This window comes from Pecten maximus, chromosome 7 (genome assembly GCF_902652985.1).
Source record: "Pecten maximus chromosome 7, xPecMax1.1, whole genome shotgun sequence".
NCBI lineage: Eukaryota > Metazoa > Mollusca > Bivalvia > Pectinida > Pectinidae > Pecten > Pecten maximus.
In genome coordinates, this window is record NC_047021.1 from 2,371,573 (window position 1) to 2,390,075 (window position 18,503).

General features: G+C 38.9%; 1 protein-coding gene across 1 annotated transcript in view; it reads right to left on the bottom strand.

The window, feature by feature from the left end:
• The window catches only part of LOC117331312, a 69,907-nt gene extending 54,348 nt beyond the window's left edge, over positions 1-15,559 (bottom strand). Inside the window, 11 exon segments of the mRNA XM_033889981.1 lie at positions 571-694; positions 1,120-1,200; positions 4,110-4,280; positions 4,908-5,225; positions 6,717-6,818; positions 7,021-7,163; positions 7,528-7,701; positions 8,271-9,512; positions 13,052-13,163; positions 13,518-14,291; positions 15,498-15,559. Coding sequence (XP_033745872.1) covers positions 571-694; positions 1,120-1,200; positions 4,110-4,280; positions 4,908-5,225; positions 6,717-6,818; positions 7,021-7,163; positions 7,528-7,701; positions 8,271-9,512; positions 13,052-13,163; positions 13,518-14,201 — 3,151 coding nt within the window. The 5' untranslated portion in view covers positions 14,202-14,291; positions 15,498-15,559.
• Positions 15,560-18,503: the final 2,944 nt, after the last annotated feature.

Sequence of the window (18,503 nt, forward strand, 5' to 3'; positions counted from 1 at the left end):
ACAGAACACTGAGTTAGCACATAGAATCGAAGAATATTAAGGATTAAGACCCCTATATGTTAATACGCTGTGCAAAACTAATATTAATTAGTGTTTTCTCTCAATATCCAGCACAGTTATGTGCTTGTTTATCAAAGAATGAATTATGTGCTTATGGATTTCAACTTGCTTTTAGGAAGAGATCCAATTTTCATTAATTGGTAAAGCATTGATAGAAGTAGACTACCCCAATTAGTAAAATTGACTTTACACTGCATCCAAAAAGGGACTGCATGCTTAGATTTCATCAGAACTATCTCTACAGTCTGAGGTAGGTCAATCTCTCAAATAGATCTAATAGATATAAACAGACAATTCTGGATAAAATCATTAAATCAAAAATTACTACCATATGACATGAATATAGAAATGTAATGATGTACATCATGTATAGCTAGTATTGGATTATACACTGAGGATGGTGACCGAGTGTAGTCACCTTAACATCATACATAATATCCAATACTGGTTTTGATGTACATTATTAATTCACATACATACCAACCTGATGTTTTAATGCAGACTACATACCAAATGACGTTATTCCAACCAAACGAGCTCCAGGTCCATAATCTTTGAATGTAGTAGTGGCATTCATCCACTCTTTATCTTTATAGAGAGTTCCCAGTCTGCCAGTGCTAAAACTCTTGATGGCCTAAAAACCAATAAACAACAACACAGTACTGTAAAGGGTTTTTACACACAAAGCGAAATTCTGCTGTGTGAAACTTCTAAAAAAACAGTATAACAGAGTCCAGTCTGTACAGTCTTCACTGGCTTCACATGTCAGTTTAACTGTTAATTAATATAAATCCACCTATCTATGGTCTAGTGATGTTATCATGGCATTTCTAACATAATCTTCTGATAACATCTAAAGTGTGTTGGGAATAGATGCCAAGTTCCTGTATTCTCTACATAAATAGAATATTCACTAAATGAGACAAATATAATATGTACCTGACATGTAAAACTAATTTAAATGATTGTTACAATATTGTTAAATAAGACATGTACCTGATGTGTACAAATATAATTTACTAGCTGCAGTATAAGTAAATGAGACAGAAAAGAACTTACCTTGCCGTCTCCATCCAAGAGCTTAGCCTCGTAGCTGTAGAATCCACCGCCACATACACCCTCCCGATACCATTCAGATACCTGAAAGGCCAGTCACAATTATCTACACATCAGATAATCTCACATTGGACACTCTCACATTGGACACTCTCACATTGGACACTCTCACATTGGACACTCTCACATCGGACACTCTCACATTGGACACTCTCACATTGGACACTCTCACATTGGACACTCCCACATTGGACACTCTCACATCAGATACTCTCACATTGGACACTCTCACATTGGACACTCTCACATTGGACACTCTCACATTGGACACTCTCACATTGGACACTCTCACATTGGACACTCTCACATTGGACACTCTCACATCAGATACTCTCACATTGGACACTCTCACATTGGACACTCTCACATCAGATACTCTCACATTGGACACACTCACATTGGACACTCACACTATGGACATTCTCACATTTGACACGCTCACAATGGACACTCTCACATCAGACACTCTCACATCAGTCACTCTCACATCAGACACTCTCACATAGGATACTCTCACATTGGATACTCTCATATTAATTAGACACTCTCATTTGATACTCTCATATTGGATATTCTTGCATCAGACATTCTCACAATGGACATTCTCACATTGGACACTCTCACATTGGACACTCTCACATTGGACACTCTCACATCAGACACTCTCACATCAGTCACTCTCACATCAGACACTCTCACATAGGATACTCTCACATTGGATACTCTCATATTAATTAGACACTCTCACATAGGATACTCTCACATTGGATACTCTCATATTAATTAGACACTCTCATTTGATACTCTCATATTGGATATTCTTGCATCAGACATTCTCACATTGGACATTCTCACATTGGACATTCTCACATTGGACACTCTCACATTGGACACTCTCACATCAGATACTCTCACATCGGACACTCTCACGTTAGACACTCTCACATCAGATACTCTCACATTGGACACTCTCACGTTAGACACTCTCACATTAGACACTCTCACATCGGACATTCTCACATCGGACACTCTCACATTGGACACTCTCACATTGGACATTCTCACATTGGACACTCTCACATCAGATACTCTCACATTGGACACTCTCACATTGGATACTCTCACAATGGACACTCTCACATTGGACACTCTCACATTGGACACTCTCACATTGGACACTCTCACATTGGACACTCACATTGGACACTCTCACATTGGACACTCTCACATTGGACACTCTCACATTGGACATTCTCACATTGGACACTCTCACATTGGACACTCTCACATTGGACACTCTCACATTGGACACTCTCACATTGGACACTCTCACATTAGGACACTCTCACATAGGATACTCTCACATCAGATACTCTCACATTGGACACTCACATTGGACACTCTCACATTAGATACTCTCACATTGGACACTCACATTGGACACTCTCACATTGGACATTCTCACATTGGACACTCTCACATTGGACACACTCACATTGGACACTCTCACATTGGACACTCTCACATTGGACACTCACATTGGACACTCTCACATTGGACACTCTCACATTGGACACTCACATTGGACACTCTCACATTGGACACTCTCACATTGGACACTCTCACATTGGACACTCTCACATTGGACACTCTCACATAGGACACTCTCACATTGGACACTCTCACATTGGACACTCTCACATAGGACACTCTCATATTGGACACTCTCACAATGGACACTCTCACATTGGACACTCTCACATTGGACACTCTCACATTGGACACTCTCACATTGGACACTCACACTATGGACACTCTCACATTGGACACACTCACATGGGACACTCACACTATGGACACACTCACATTGGACACTCTCACATTGGACACTCTCACATTGGACACTCACATTGGACACTCTCACATTGGACACTCTCACATTGGACACTCACATTGGACACTCTCACATTGGACACTCACATTGGACACTCTCACATTGGACACTCTCACGTTGGACACTCACATTGGACACTCTCACATTGGACACTCTCACATTGGACTCTCACATTGGACACTCCCACATTGGACACTCTCACATTGGACACTCTCACATTGGACACTCTCACATAGGATACTCTCACATTGGACACTAACATAGGATACTCTCACATTAGACACTCTCACATTGGACTCTCACATTGGACACTCACACATTGGACACTCTCACATTGGACACTCTCACATTGGACACTCTCACATTGGATACTCTCACATTGGACATTCACGAAAGACACTCCCACATTGGACACTCTCACATAGGATACTCTCACATTGGACACTAACATAGGATACTCTCACATTAGACACTCTCACATTGGACTCTCACAATGGACACTCTCACATTGGACACTCTCACATTGGACACTCTCACATTGGATACTCTCACATTGGACACTCACGAAAGACACTCTCACATTGGACACTCACACATTGGACACTCTCACATTGGACACTCACGAAAGACACTCTTACATTGGACACTCTCACATTGGACACTCTCACATTGGACACTCTCACATTGGACACTCTCATATTGGACACTCACACTGGACACTCACATCAGAACTCTCACATATGACACTCTCATATTGGATGATCTCAGATCTGACACTCTCAAATTTGATACTCTCTTGTTAGCTTTCTTCATGAATTATGAATTTATGAAATATTGGTTTCAAATTACTGAGTAAAACTATTTTTAAGAAGTTTATGAAGACAACAATTACAAACATCATATACTCCTACAGTATATGCAGTTTTTATCAAAAAACATATTTCATTAACAGTGCTTTAGCCTACTAATTTTCTTATTGTACAAATGGAAATAGTTGAATGCTATTTGCTGAGGAAGACTAGCTCTCTAGGTCTTGTACCTGGATATCTGGTGCTGTGTCCAGATATTCTGCAGAGAAATGCTCCAGTAGATCCACTTCCTGATATTTACGGCAGTCCATGTGAGACGTCTGGAAAGCTTTTTCTGTACCATAGCCTCCCTCACATACGTTCCAGTTTCCAGAGGTGTTCCAGTGGGAAAGGTTCCCTTCCTGTGATACATACTCTAGTATTACTAGCAATTCACTTAACTGATAGATCTAGAGGAGAAGGTGAAATCAGATGTAATGGATGGAGGAGTGATTACATCCCCAAGGGAACACAATCTTTGTGATGGTCTCGGGCACAATCTCAGACTACCCTCTCATAATACTGTATATAGATAGTAAATTCAAAAAAGATTGTTTATCAATGTTTCTCTTGATGAGTTAAACACTGTATTATTGATCAACGTCATTATGTTTGTGCGATCATTTCAATTATCAAAATCCAAGATGGCTGCCTGTCAGCCATTTTGTTTTTCTGACCAAAAACCTAAATCAAAATGGCACAACAAGAGACCAAGGAGAACCTACACATGAAGTTTGAGAAATATTCTCCTAGCGCTCTTAAAAAAATAGCATTAACAAGGATTGTTTATGGACAGATGGGGGACAGACAGATGACAGACAGACGGCTGACAGTCAACAGACGGACAACACACAGACGATGGACTAAAGACACGGCGCGATTTGAATTGCCCACCATCTGAAGTTGGTGGGCTAAACAATATATATATCAGGTTGACTAAATTTGAAAGCATCAAATTGAAACCATAAATGGCTGAATTACACACTCACCTCCCCGCTTCCATTTTTGAGGAGATTGGCGGACCAGCCAACAATTTTGAGTTGTTTCCTGGTTAGTGATCGACCCAGAGGATCAATAGTGTCCATGAGTTTCTGTTTCTCTGACTGTTCTTCCTTTATCTGCTCGGCTGTCTGTTTCTTTTCCTCAAACTTACTCTCGTCGAGTAGAGCAAATGCACAGATAGCCTGTTTAGCCGATCTGATAGACAATGTGTTGTCAGTCACCGATACTGGCACATCAGCTATGTATGTTGTGTAGCCGCCGTGCTCCTTCAGGAAGTCTTTATTCAAATTGGATGCCTTCTCAATCTGTAATCAGCATAATTATATACTTTCTTTCATTATACCATAAAGACCTCAGAAAATTGAGGGGTAAATGATGAGGTATCATGTTTACTCACTTTTTTTTTTATTTCAGAAGTGGTCAAGTGTAATCTTTGACCTTGAAGGAAATCCCACCCAAATGTGATTCAAGTGAACTTGACAGTAGAAACTTCCTAAACCTCTACTCTACCTAGTGTGTCATTATGTGGGATTTCAGAAGGTTTGGCCTCCTTTAATGATCTATATTTGTATGATGTACGTTTGACAGTATGTATTCACTTCTATTTTTAGTAACAGTGACAAGACCTTCACCTTTGGAACTTTTTAACCTCCTAACAATTATCTGATCTCAGTGTTTATTAAACATGTGAAAATTCATTAAGATTCGACTTCTGAAAGATTTGGCTTACATGATTGATTTTTGAATGTACATGTATATCCTGATTCTATTTTCAGCAACCTTGACCTTTGGACTTTTCTATACCCCTATTGCACATCTGCACATCACATTGTAATACCATTTTAACTTTCAGAATGATTGGACTGATGAATTCTGAAATAACCTCCAGGAATTATTTGGTTTCTTTATTTGCCAATTTTCTGTAAGATACTAAATTGTTAGATTAAATGATGTTGACCTTGCCACCCTGATACATACAAGGGCTGATTGATATGATGTGAGCCTCTTATTGGAGGAGGTACTCAGGGATGTTCTACAGTGTATTTAAGTCCTACTATCATCTGGCTATTTTGGGCCATGTACCCAAGGACTGGTCTCATTTGGTTGGTTTATATCGACGAGGTAGCACTCTAAAGTCAACAAGACAAGCGGCTTTTGCAAAATGGACAAAATTCCATCAGGACAATGCTCCTGTTCACAAGTCTGTCATTGCCATGGCTGCCATTCACGATTGTGGCTTTAAATTGATTATAAGCATCCACTTTATTCACCAGATATTCCTCCATAAGACTTTCATCTATTTCCAAAACTGAAAACAACTATTTCAGGCAGCCACTTTTAGTCCCATGATGACGTTAAACATACAGTGGATGACTTTCTGAACAGTCAAGAAAAGTAGTTCTATAAAAGTGGCATTGCAGTCGCGTCCTTAGGTGTATAGATACTGAAGGAGATTATGTTGAAAAATAATACAATATGTCCAGCAAAATTCAAATCCTTCAATATGAGGCTCACAACATATCAATTAGCCCTCGTCAAACTATCTTAATTAACTATTCTCATACTTGATCGACTTCTATCCACAAAGGAAGGAAACTAAATCGGACAGAGGCTGACATTAAGTGTATAATGTGACAAACATCACTGAATGTGTACGACTTGTCTACCTCGATCAATAAAATAGTAGGGGATATAATGTGATAATCTGTATTACTTCACTGTAGACATCTCTCTCTCTCACTCATATTGTCAAATGAACACTTAACTTCATTAGCTATGATAATTGAGATACATACATTGCCAGCGATATTGACTCCATTACACAGGAACTGCACATTACGTGAAATTCTATGTACAAAGTGCAGACGAAGTATGTAGGATCCATTGGGCACCGTCACCTGTCAAACCAAAATGAAAAAGCAATTAGAATAAATAATTACAAGGCAGTTTCCTTATAGCAATTATCTTATCTTTAATCATTCTGTCATCACAGTGACAATTATATATTTTTGAGAAAGTCCTCTTCTTATAGAGCTGTATGCATGTATATATGTTAACACTACCAACATAAGCTATTTTCATTTTTTAACAGGCACTTACATCATAGTGGACTTTCTGTTCATAAATGGCTTCCGTGGAGAAATGACGTAGTGTAGCATATAGAGCTCCATCATCAGTAGCCATGAGTAGGGACGGAATTCCAGTATGGATTTTAACTTCACCATATGCTGAGTATCTACATCCTGAATAATAACCATACACAAATCAGTAACTAATTTCTCACCTTAAACGCTGTGACATACAAAATATTGTATGTATAAACATATCCTTTCTGTAATAGTGTCTGGCAGTCTAAAAATGAAACTACCTTAACTATTGGTCTATTTATCTGATGATTAATGATTGTATAAAATCATATTTGAATTAATTTTGAGACTCCATGCCTAACTAACACATTTTGTACTCAGAAAATTTTGAAAGATAAAAAGATTATAACATATGTGGCATGACTTTTTAATAGTGTGTTAAGGGAGATAACCCCTTATGCAAAAAAAACCCATACACATTTACAACTAATAAAGAAGATAAACCTCTATGTTTACCTACCGTTATTGTTGTTTGTGTGATACTGACAAAAGCGCTTGTGTTCACTGGCGTAGGTTATATCCTTCACACTGGTGTAGTCATAGCCGCCGCAGTTAAGAGCATAAGCCACCCCCTCCTTCTGTGTAATGAGTCTCGTAGGTGATGCCTTCAGTTCTATCATCACATTTTTTCCACCTAAAAATTAACAAGTTGAAGGTACAAGGACAGATACAAGTACTGGACAGGTTAAAAAACAGTTCAAAAGGTGTGTCATAAATAATTCATAGATAGTGGACAGGTTAAAAAACAGTTCAAAAGGTGTGTCATAAATTATTCATAGATAGTGGACAGGTTAAAAAATAGTTCAAAAGGTGTGTCATAAATAATTCATAGATAGTGGACAGGTCAAAAAACAGTTCAAAAGGTGTATCATAAATTATTCATAGATAGTGGACAGGTTAAAAAACAGTTCAAAAGGTGTATCATAAATTATTCATAGATAGTGGACAGGTTAAAAAACAGTTCAAAAGGTGTGCTTTTAATTAACTCACTTCTTGGTCCTATAGTTAACATCTTGATTTCAATTGTCACATACTATACAGTAAACTTAGACACATGGTCATAAATCATATATTCATTTCCCTAGTCTCAAGTTTATATAAATTAATATCATTGGTCTGGTATAATAGAAATTCTGAAAACTTTATATTAGGAAGGAAAAAATCAAAGAAAAAAATTCCTAAAATAGTGCATGATGAACTTACTGGTGACATGTTTTCTTGATGCAAAGACCCTTACAAGTGATGTTCCATTAGTTATCTCCCCTTGTTTCCACTCCCTGCAGAATGCGTACCCATCTTTGACTTGTCGTAGTTGTCCTGGCTTGAATGATGCAACAATTGCATGATTGACCTTTATAAGAACTTTAGATGGTCGGTCTAAGATTCCTTTTACCATTTTGTCTGTGATTGTGACCTCTCCCTGAAGACAGGAAGGTTCTCCTGAACCCAGACATATGGTCTGGTTGATACTTGTTTCTCCTTTCTGCTCTAGGTTGGATAGTGTGGCGTACCTACAAGGCCCAGGGGGACCCTTCACACTGATACACTTCCCATTTACCGACTCGAACACCCATAGGTCAGCACTGGAGTAACCAGATTGACCATGACTTGAAGTCACAAGTTTGGTAGAGACCTCCGAGTTGGAAGAGATAGTAACCATGTAGATTGCTGCAGCTGTGTCATTCTCTGTTCCAACACTGTTGGAGCACAGAACCATTAGGACACCAGGTTCCTGGTTGTCGAGGATGAGTGTCGGCTCCTGACCATCTGTAGCCTGAGTGAAGAGGACCCGTGACCTCTTAAAGCTGCTGTCAGATATAACCATGTCCGGTTTGTTGATATAAATAGAGAAGAATGAGTCCCCTGGTCCTTCACAATCCACTTCTCCATCAGTGTTCCCATCAAACTTCCACTTGTCATCACCGTGGATCAGTTTGGCCTCCACAAAGCTGTCTTTGAAGCCTGTTCGTACCATATAGGCAGCATTTCCCTCAGGACTGCTACAAAGGGCCAGCATACACACAGTACTATTACTGTTAGTGAAGAGTCTATAGCGGCCATTAGTGGCCTTAGGAAGGTTGATCTGGACACCATTACTGAGATCACCATACTGACAATCATTGGACAACACCATCACCTTGTTAGTTCCAAACATCAAGTTCCCCACTAACAGCCCTTCTTCATTTGTCATAAAATGATTTTGACAACCAAAGTGACCAGTATTTCCTTTGATAATGCTTGATGTTCCAAAATGATTACAATCAAATCCTGACCGTGCCAGAATGATTTCTGCGGTAGTCTCTGGACCCTTGCCGCCATAGCTGTTAGAACACAGGAGAAGTGCTGCACCTCCACCATGGGAAGCATTTACAGGAAACTCCAATTTGACATAGTTCCTGATGGGCCATTTAGAGTTGTTCGAACCATAAAGAGCTGCAAAATTTGCTGTTAAATAGATAATCAAAATCATTAGCAGGTATATCAAAAATGAAACAATGGTCATTTTTTTTTACATTTCCACAGTTAGTATAAAGTAAAAACCAGATATCAGGTAAAGCATAGTCATGTTTATGCTATTACGTTATCCTAAAATAACTCCCTACTATGTTGTCAGTGAACCTTTGTGTTGGCCCCCTGTGCTTATTACAGGAGACAGTAGAATGGACTCTATGTACTGTACAAAGTGATAAATGTAAGCTTACAAATATAGGTATTTGTACAGGTAGGTAAATCCTTTAAAAGTAAATAGTTTGATTTTACCCTACGTTCTTTGATGAGTGATCATGCATAGATTTTATTTTAAGAGGTATTAAAAACACTGAATGAAAAATTATCAAACTAAATGTACATCTAGCATTACACTGTTTCTTTTCCTGGCCAAACAAACAGCAAGAGGGATCAATATACCTGGGTGTGGAATAGGAGGGGCACTGGGGACTGACATATATAGTGATGGAATAAACCCAGGAATGCTGGTGACTGACATATATAGTGATGGAATAAATCGAGGGATGCTGGTGACTGACATATATAGTGATGGAATAAACCGAGGAATGCTGGTGACTGACATATATAGTGATGGAATAAACCAAGGGATGCTGGTGACTGACATATATAGTGATGGAATAAACCGAGGAATGCTGGTGACTGACATATATAGTGATGGAATAAACCAAGGGATGCTGGTGAGTTACATACTTGGTCAAGGATTGAGAAAGACAATGTTAACTAAAACTGGAGACTTTCTACCTTGACATGGACTGGGAGGGACACTGGAGACTATATACCATGACATGGACTGGGAGGGACACTGGAGACTATATACCATGACATGGACTGGGAGGGACACTGGAGACTGTATACCTTGACTTTGACTGGGAGGGACACTGGAGACTGTATACCTTGACTTGGACTGGGAGGGACACTGGAGACTATATACCTTGACATGGACTGGGAGGGACACTGGAGACTGTATACCTTGACATGGACTGGGAGGGACACTGTAGACTGTATACCCTGACATGGACTGGGAGGGACACTGGAGACTATATACCTTGACATGGACTGGGAGGGACACTGGAGACTGTATACCTTGACTTGGACTGGGAGGGACACTGGAGACTGTCTACCTTGACATAGACTGGGAGGGACACTGGAGACTATATACCTTGACTTGGACTGGGAGGGACACTGGAGACTGTATACCTTGACATAGACTGGGAGGGACACTGGAGACTGTACTGTATACCTTGACATGGACTGGGAGGGACACTGGAGACTTTCTACCTTGACATGGACTGGGAGGGACACTGGAGACTGTATACCTTGACATGGACTGGGAGGGACACTGGAGACTGTATACCTTGACATGAACTGGGAGGGACACTGTAGACTGTATACCTTGACATGGACTGGGAGGGACACTGGAGACTGTAAACCTTGACATAGACTGGGAGGGACACTGGAGACTGTATACCTTGACATGGACTGGGAGGGACACTGGAGACTGTATACCTTGACATGGACTGGGAGGGACACTCGAGACTGTATACCTTGACATAGACTGGGAGGGACACTGGAGACTGTATACCTTGACATAGACTGGGAGGGACACTGGAGACTGTATACCTTGACATAGACTGGGAGGGACACTGGAGACTGTATACCTTGACATGGACTGGGAGGGACACTGGAGACTGTATACCTTGACATGGACTGGGAGGGACACTGGAGACTGTATACCTTGACACGGACTGGGAGGGACACTGTAGACTGTATACCTTGACACGGACTGGGAGGGACACTGGAGACTGACATACCTTGACATATACTGGGAGGGACACTGGAGACTGTATACCTTGACATAGACTGGGAGGGACACTGGAGACTGTATACCTTGACATGGACTGGGAGGGACACTGGAGACTGTATACCTTGACATAGACTGGGAGGGACACTGTAGACTGTGTACCTTGACATGGACTGGGAGGGACACTGTAGACTGTATACCTTGACATAGACTGGGAGGGACACTGGAGACTGTATACCTTGACATGGACTGGGAGGGACACTGGAGACTGTATACCTTGACATGGACTGAGGGACCTGGGACTGTATACCTGACGGACTGGAGGACACTGGAGACTGTATACCTTGACATAGACTGGGAGGGACACTGGAGACTGTATACCTTGACATGGACTGGGAGGGACACTGTAGTCTGTATACCTTGACATAGAATGGGAAGGACACTGTAGACTGTATACCTTGACATGGACTGGGAGGGACACTGGAGACTGTATACCTTGACACATACTGGGAGGGACACTGGAGACTGTATACCCTGACATGGACTGGGAGGGACACTGGAGACTTTCTACCTTGACATGGACTGGGAGGGACACTGGAGACTGTATACCTTGACATGGACTGGGAGGGACACTGGAGACTTTCTACCTTGATATAGACTGGGAGGGACACTGGAGACTGTATACCCTGACATGGACTGGGAGGGACACTGGAGACTTTCTACCTTGACATGGACTGGGAGGGACACTGGAGACTTTCTACCTTGACACATACTGGGAGGGACACTGGAGACTGTATATCCTGACATGGACTGGGAGGGACACTGGAGACTGTATATCCTGACATGGACTGGGAGGGACACTGGAGACTGTATATCCTGACATGGACTGGGAGGGACACTGGAGACTGTATACCTTGACATGGACTGGGAGGGACACTGGAGACTGTATACCTTGACATAGACTGGAAGGGACACTGGAGACTGTATACCTTGACATGGACTGGGAGGGACACTGGGACTGTATACCTTGACATAGACTGGGAGGGACACTGGTGACTTGCAATCCTTGACACACCTAGTCATGAATTTTGTGGGACACTTTGGACTAAGGCAATACAATGTACCTTACTGTGGATTGGGAGGAGCCCTGGGGACTTATATTTGTGTATGGAGTGACATATGGGATTGACATACCTGGATGCGGATTAGGAGGGACATGGGATTGACATACCTGGATACGGACTAGGAGGGACCTGGGATTGACATACCTGGACGTGGATTAGGACTGACATAGGACTGACATACCTGGACGCGGATTAGGAGGGACATGGGATTGACATACCTGGACGCGGATTAGGAGGGACATGGGATTGACATACCTGGACACGGACTAGGAGGGACATGGGATTGACATACCTGGACGCGGATTAGGAGGGACATGGGATTGACATACCTGGACACGGACTAGGAGGGACATGGGATTGACATACCTGGACGCGGATTAGGAGGGACATGGGATTGACATACCTGGACGCGGATTAGGAGGGACATTGGATTGACATACCTGGACGCGGATTAGGAGGGACATGGGATTGACATACCTGGACGCGGATTAGGAGGGACCTGGGATTGACATACCTGGACGCGGACTAGGAGGGACATTGGATTGACATACCTGGACGCGGATTAGGAGGGACATTTGGGAGACTGGTTTGGTCTGTCACAATGTTTTCTTCATCTGCCACAGTCATGTTATCCTCCTCTGTCTCATCAGTCTCTCTAGGATCCTGTGAAAGTTTGAAAAAATAAGACAATATTATTTCCTAGGTAACATTAAATGAACAACCATACCAATTAAAACAAACAAGCTTTCAAATCAAAGCTTTCATACTTACATTGTATCTAAGTTCACAAATCATCAGATACAAATTACATAATAAATCTGTCACAATATTTTCTCCTATTCACTGCAAACAAATGCAAATTGTTTAGTTTACACAAAATATATTGTGTACTATTTAAATACACATGCTATGTGCATAATGCACAAATAAATCCACAGCAGACAGGTAGCTTTGATAGTGTGCATTAAGTTGTGCAAGTACTATTAGAATTATCAACATCAGTTAATTATGAAGTACCTCTTCAGATGTCTCTAGCCTGGATGTAACTAACATTACTTCCTGTCTTCCTACTTCATTCTGGGTATTTTCAGATCTATCCCCAATTTCCTGGTTATCATCCTCATTATGAGATTGTTCATTCTCCGGACTTTCTTCCATTTCCTGTGACTGTCCATTTTCCTGATTGTCTCCAACTTCCTGGAGTTGTCCATTGTCATCTTGATTATCTCCTACATCATCTATCCCATTTTGGATTCCTCCATCTTCCTGACTTTCGTCATTGGCATCATCAGCCAATGAAATCTTGTCTTCCTTATTAGTTACATCAGTAACCTCCTCCTGATTGTTGTCTTCCTGTATCTCCTCCTCCTGATCTCCAACAGGAATCACAATCAGTTGTTGATCATGTTTAGATTCAGAAGTCACACTGTTAGTTTCAATTAAACTTGATTTCTCTTCCTTTTCTGATCCATGATTCGTATCATCAGGAATACACAGCTCCTCAATGTCGTTAGTCCTCAGTGTATGGTTGGGGATCGACTCTACATTATCAGTGCTCTTCACTACAGCAACCTTAGTATCAGCTTGTTCAGCATCTTCTCTTACTGGTTTATGGTCACTGTTTCTCCTTTGTGGATTAGATTGGTGTCCATTCTGATTCTGTATCACTGTAACCGCGTCTTTACTTGGTGCACAACCCATTTTATTTAGTTTTTTTGCAACAGAGTTTTAACCAAGCCTGATATTATTGTTCAATAACTGCATGTTATCATCTTGTACTGCACAATATATCTAAAAGTAAAGACAAAATTATGTGTTAAAGATGAAAAAGAAAGCAACTTTTTATTGCAGCACAAATGTATTCTTACTTTTGCATTACACATTGACTCGTCAATGTTTAATCATTCTAAATACTCTGCCATCATGTTCTTAATGAAAGTTTAGCTAGACTTAAGTACATTAATTGCAGTTAGATTTCCTTCAAATTATGCTGTTTGTAAATAAAATGTGGTTTCTACAAATTTTTAATAATTGCAGAATACCAGTTGAAACATTGTTGATGGGGGATACAACTGTGGCGTGCGGTAGAATGCTATATTGTAAACATTCATGTTGTTTGTCTACCAAAAGAATATGTTTTTTTTCTACTTTGCAAGTATGTAAGTAAGTTTGTGTGTAAATTCGCTTCCATTTTGGTTCATGCCAATCTTTAACATTCCATTATTCCTGGCAACCTGTAATTGAGGACAGGTTTTTTCTTGGGGGGGGGGGGGGTGCAATTAAAATGGGGTATTATTTTAAATAGTTATAGCTCCTTACTGACTTACTTAATGTTAAAGATAAAAAAGATAACTTCTGATAAACAATTTGTCAATTTGTGTACCGACAATGTCACTCAACACTTAAATGTTCACGAGTAGCATAATGAAAGTGTTACTATTGTAAGCCAGGGGTTACAGTTTGATATATATTGTGAAGGCATTAAAATACTACCCTCATTTACACAAGGCAGTATTGTACAAGTTAATTCAGATTATGTTGAAATACAAGTAATTAGCTGTCGTAGACTTTTCCTTTATTCTTTTGGTGAATTACGTTACAATATTGTGCATGATTTCTACAACATTACAATGGTAAATTCTACATGTTGCATTTCTGAGTATGCATGTACTTTCCGGAATCTTCACGCTTAATTTGACTTACCAAAAAAACTGTTAACTTATTATGATATTACTGTTTGAAGATGAGTGAAGACAGCAATAATATGATCTGTGTATGTAATCCTGTATAATGACCTGTCACTGTGTACACAGATGTAAACAGTGCGTCGGGTCGATAGAAACTGTCAATTAGACCTAATGATCATCGACAGTGTACAGTTAAAACAGATCTCATCTGGATTCGTGTGTGAAATTCGCGGTTTCATTAAGAGCTAAGTAGTATATCCAGATATGGAAGAAAATAAATGACCTGTAAACGAATCGGATGATAGCAAACCTTATTATCGCATGCAGTCAAATTGTCCTGGTTCACCGCTTCGTTCGATACGGGGCACTTTTATTACCTTCTGAATTGAAGAGTTCCGAAAAAGGGAAGGGAGATATCATTATTTTAAATGAAATATTTCCATTTTTGTTTACCATGTGAGTTTGCTGGAACTCTTTTTAGACCTTGCTTTTTAAAATTAAGTTCGCTGAAAGTTCACTTAAAAAACTGAACCATAATTTTTAAAATGATCTCGATGGAAGTTAAATTAACGTTTTTGGACAATGATTTTCAAATTGAATTCGCTGGAAGTCAACTTTTTGGGACCATGATTTTCAAATTGAGTTCCCTTGGGTAAACGAGAAACAGTGTAAGTAAACTTTATCTATGGCACGTTCTTGTACCTTATCATAGTGGAAATAAAACACGGAAATAAAACATAAGTGAAAGTAAATCATACATGGGAAATAATATTGATTTTACTAACAGCAAATGGAGTGGAGAAAAGGTCTCGAATTGGTAAGAAATTAAACACCCAAATGCTTGGTCAATAGATGGACTAGTCCATATTTGATTCATGAGAGTGGGTGTCCTATCTACTCAACATTAGCATTTACATTATGTTTTATTTCACTTTAGTGAAAAAGATTTTCTCTTAAGATGAATAAAATTAATTTCACTCATATATATTTAGTATATAGGTCTCTGTTTCACTTAAGTGAAATTCATTTTCTCTTAAGTTAAATAAAACATAATGCAGAAAAAAGTCTTTTAACCTCAAGGTAAAAAGTATTTCACTTAAGTGAAATAAATTTGAAGCACATTTTCCTTAAGAGGAAATGGGATTAAATGATAAAACGGCTTGCCATAGAAATTCTTGTCTTGAAATTCAAACTGGCACTTTTTTGGCACTTAAATACTATTTAACGATATAACGAATGTTTAATTGATACAGTAGCATTCTGGACTGCACATCTTAGATAGACCAGTGCGTAACTTACGGTCATATAATCGACGCTATAATATATTTGTTTTCTCATCAATTGATGTCAATTATGTCTCCATTTACTGTGACTGACATCTTCTGTATTTTTGTAAAAAGCAGTTGGCGATTTCAATTAAAAGGTATAAAATGTGTAAGGCCTGCTTCTATTTTCTCATGTAAAAGAGAATATGACGGTTTCATTATACATATACATGTGTATATATATGCTATAATAACACAGGTACAATTGTACAAGTATAGTTTGCCGTCGTAGAGTCAGATGTCAATACAATACTTGTTTAAAAAATGTACATAAGAACAATAAAATACATACTGACATCCAGCCATTATTGGCTTATGAGACACTAATTACGATTAAAATCTATTAAAAGCTATCGATTATGCTATCCGTTATTTTGTTAAATTATACAATGATTAAAATATATAGATTATCAATGTCACATACTTATTTTTTGGAGTTCAGAGACTAACACTAGTCTGTAATAGTTATGGTATTATCAGGCTACACATGAGCCTAAAATTAATTAGTAAATAATTGTACTGCATATTAATGAGCAAATTGCTCATCTCAATAATTAATTAAATTTCACACTGGATATATGAAAGTTACAACTGTACCATCCTATAGTGTAGAACCTGGTTAGTCTCTAACCCTCATAATATATACAAAATACAAGATATTACTTTCAGGAGAATGAAACATACTATAACAATGCTGTTGATAATGACAATGATAATTGGCATCAGTAAGTAATTAAAGCTAACGACATAGCCTAGGGTGACTCATCAATGCCTTGAAGCCCTATTTCCAATGGGGTCCCTACATATTTGTTAAAATAATTTTCTAAATTACCAATAAAGAACTGATCACACCCAAAGTAATATAATGATATAATATGTTTTTAGGTTAATAGACACAGTTGAAAATCGTATTGACGTTACAAACTAGTTTAAGGATATCATAGTAGAAAAATCTATCAAACCTTATAAGAATTAACCATGAACTAATGCATGCTATCGTTGATATACACATATTCATTTTCATTTTTTTTTAAACTTCCAGAAAGAGCATGATTCCCTCCTGAAATTTGTTTCTTGTTTTATGTAATTGAGAAGATTATGCCAGTGTTTTGTCGCACGATAGAATAATGTGATGGACATCAAGTCCTTTTTACGTTTTTAATTTCAAAACTCATAGAACTTGATGTTGCATTATTCCCTTTATCTTTGAATGTAAAATATTCTATAAGGTAAGAATGACAATTATTGTGTACGGTGTTGAAAATATGTTTTAGACTGAGCTTTTTAACTCTACATGTAACGTTAAACATGTTACGTTGTTCCAGTTCGGTGTATGTGATCTTGTCCTGGAATCAAGCTTTGACATAAATCGTACAATTTCATTTTGTTATTTTTGTTTGCGTCCTGTATATAGTCCTAGTGACACTGGATATGTGCTGTAACAGAGTGTTTTTTCTAAATTTGAATGAAAAGCAGCCGCTATTCCTATGAAATACATCGTATATATATATAAATCAGCATCTGATTCACTTTCCGGAATACCTTATAAACAGCTGGTTCATCAGATACGTATACACCAAATTCACTAAGTTATGTTATTCCGGATTTGTTTCTAAACATGGTTCCGACACGGCACAGCATCAAAGCTGTCTGAGAGGTTTCTTATTTTGCGTTTGGAGCCAAAAAACTCTGTTTTGTTAAAATGAAAACTTAATTTATTGTCAATCAGTAATTGCTCTTTTTTCATATTTGGTATATACCTGTAAATAGATAATTTCTGTGCGAAAATAATATTGCACCATCAACTGCATATAAAAAATGGTGCTTTGTCCTCTGATAATATTTTTAAACTTTCCTGTAACCGATTTCAAGAAATATTGTTCGCTACAGTATTTCAATTAGCAAATTAGCAAAATAAAGTAAGAATAAAGAACAGAAAGAGGACACACTTTTGTTATGATACATATACATGTATTTGTCTACTTCAGACA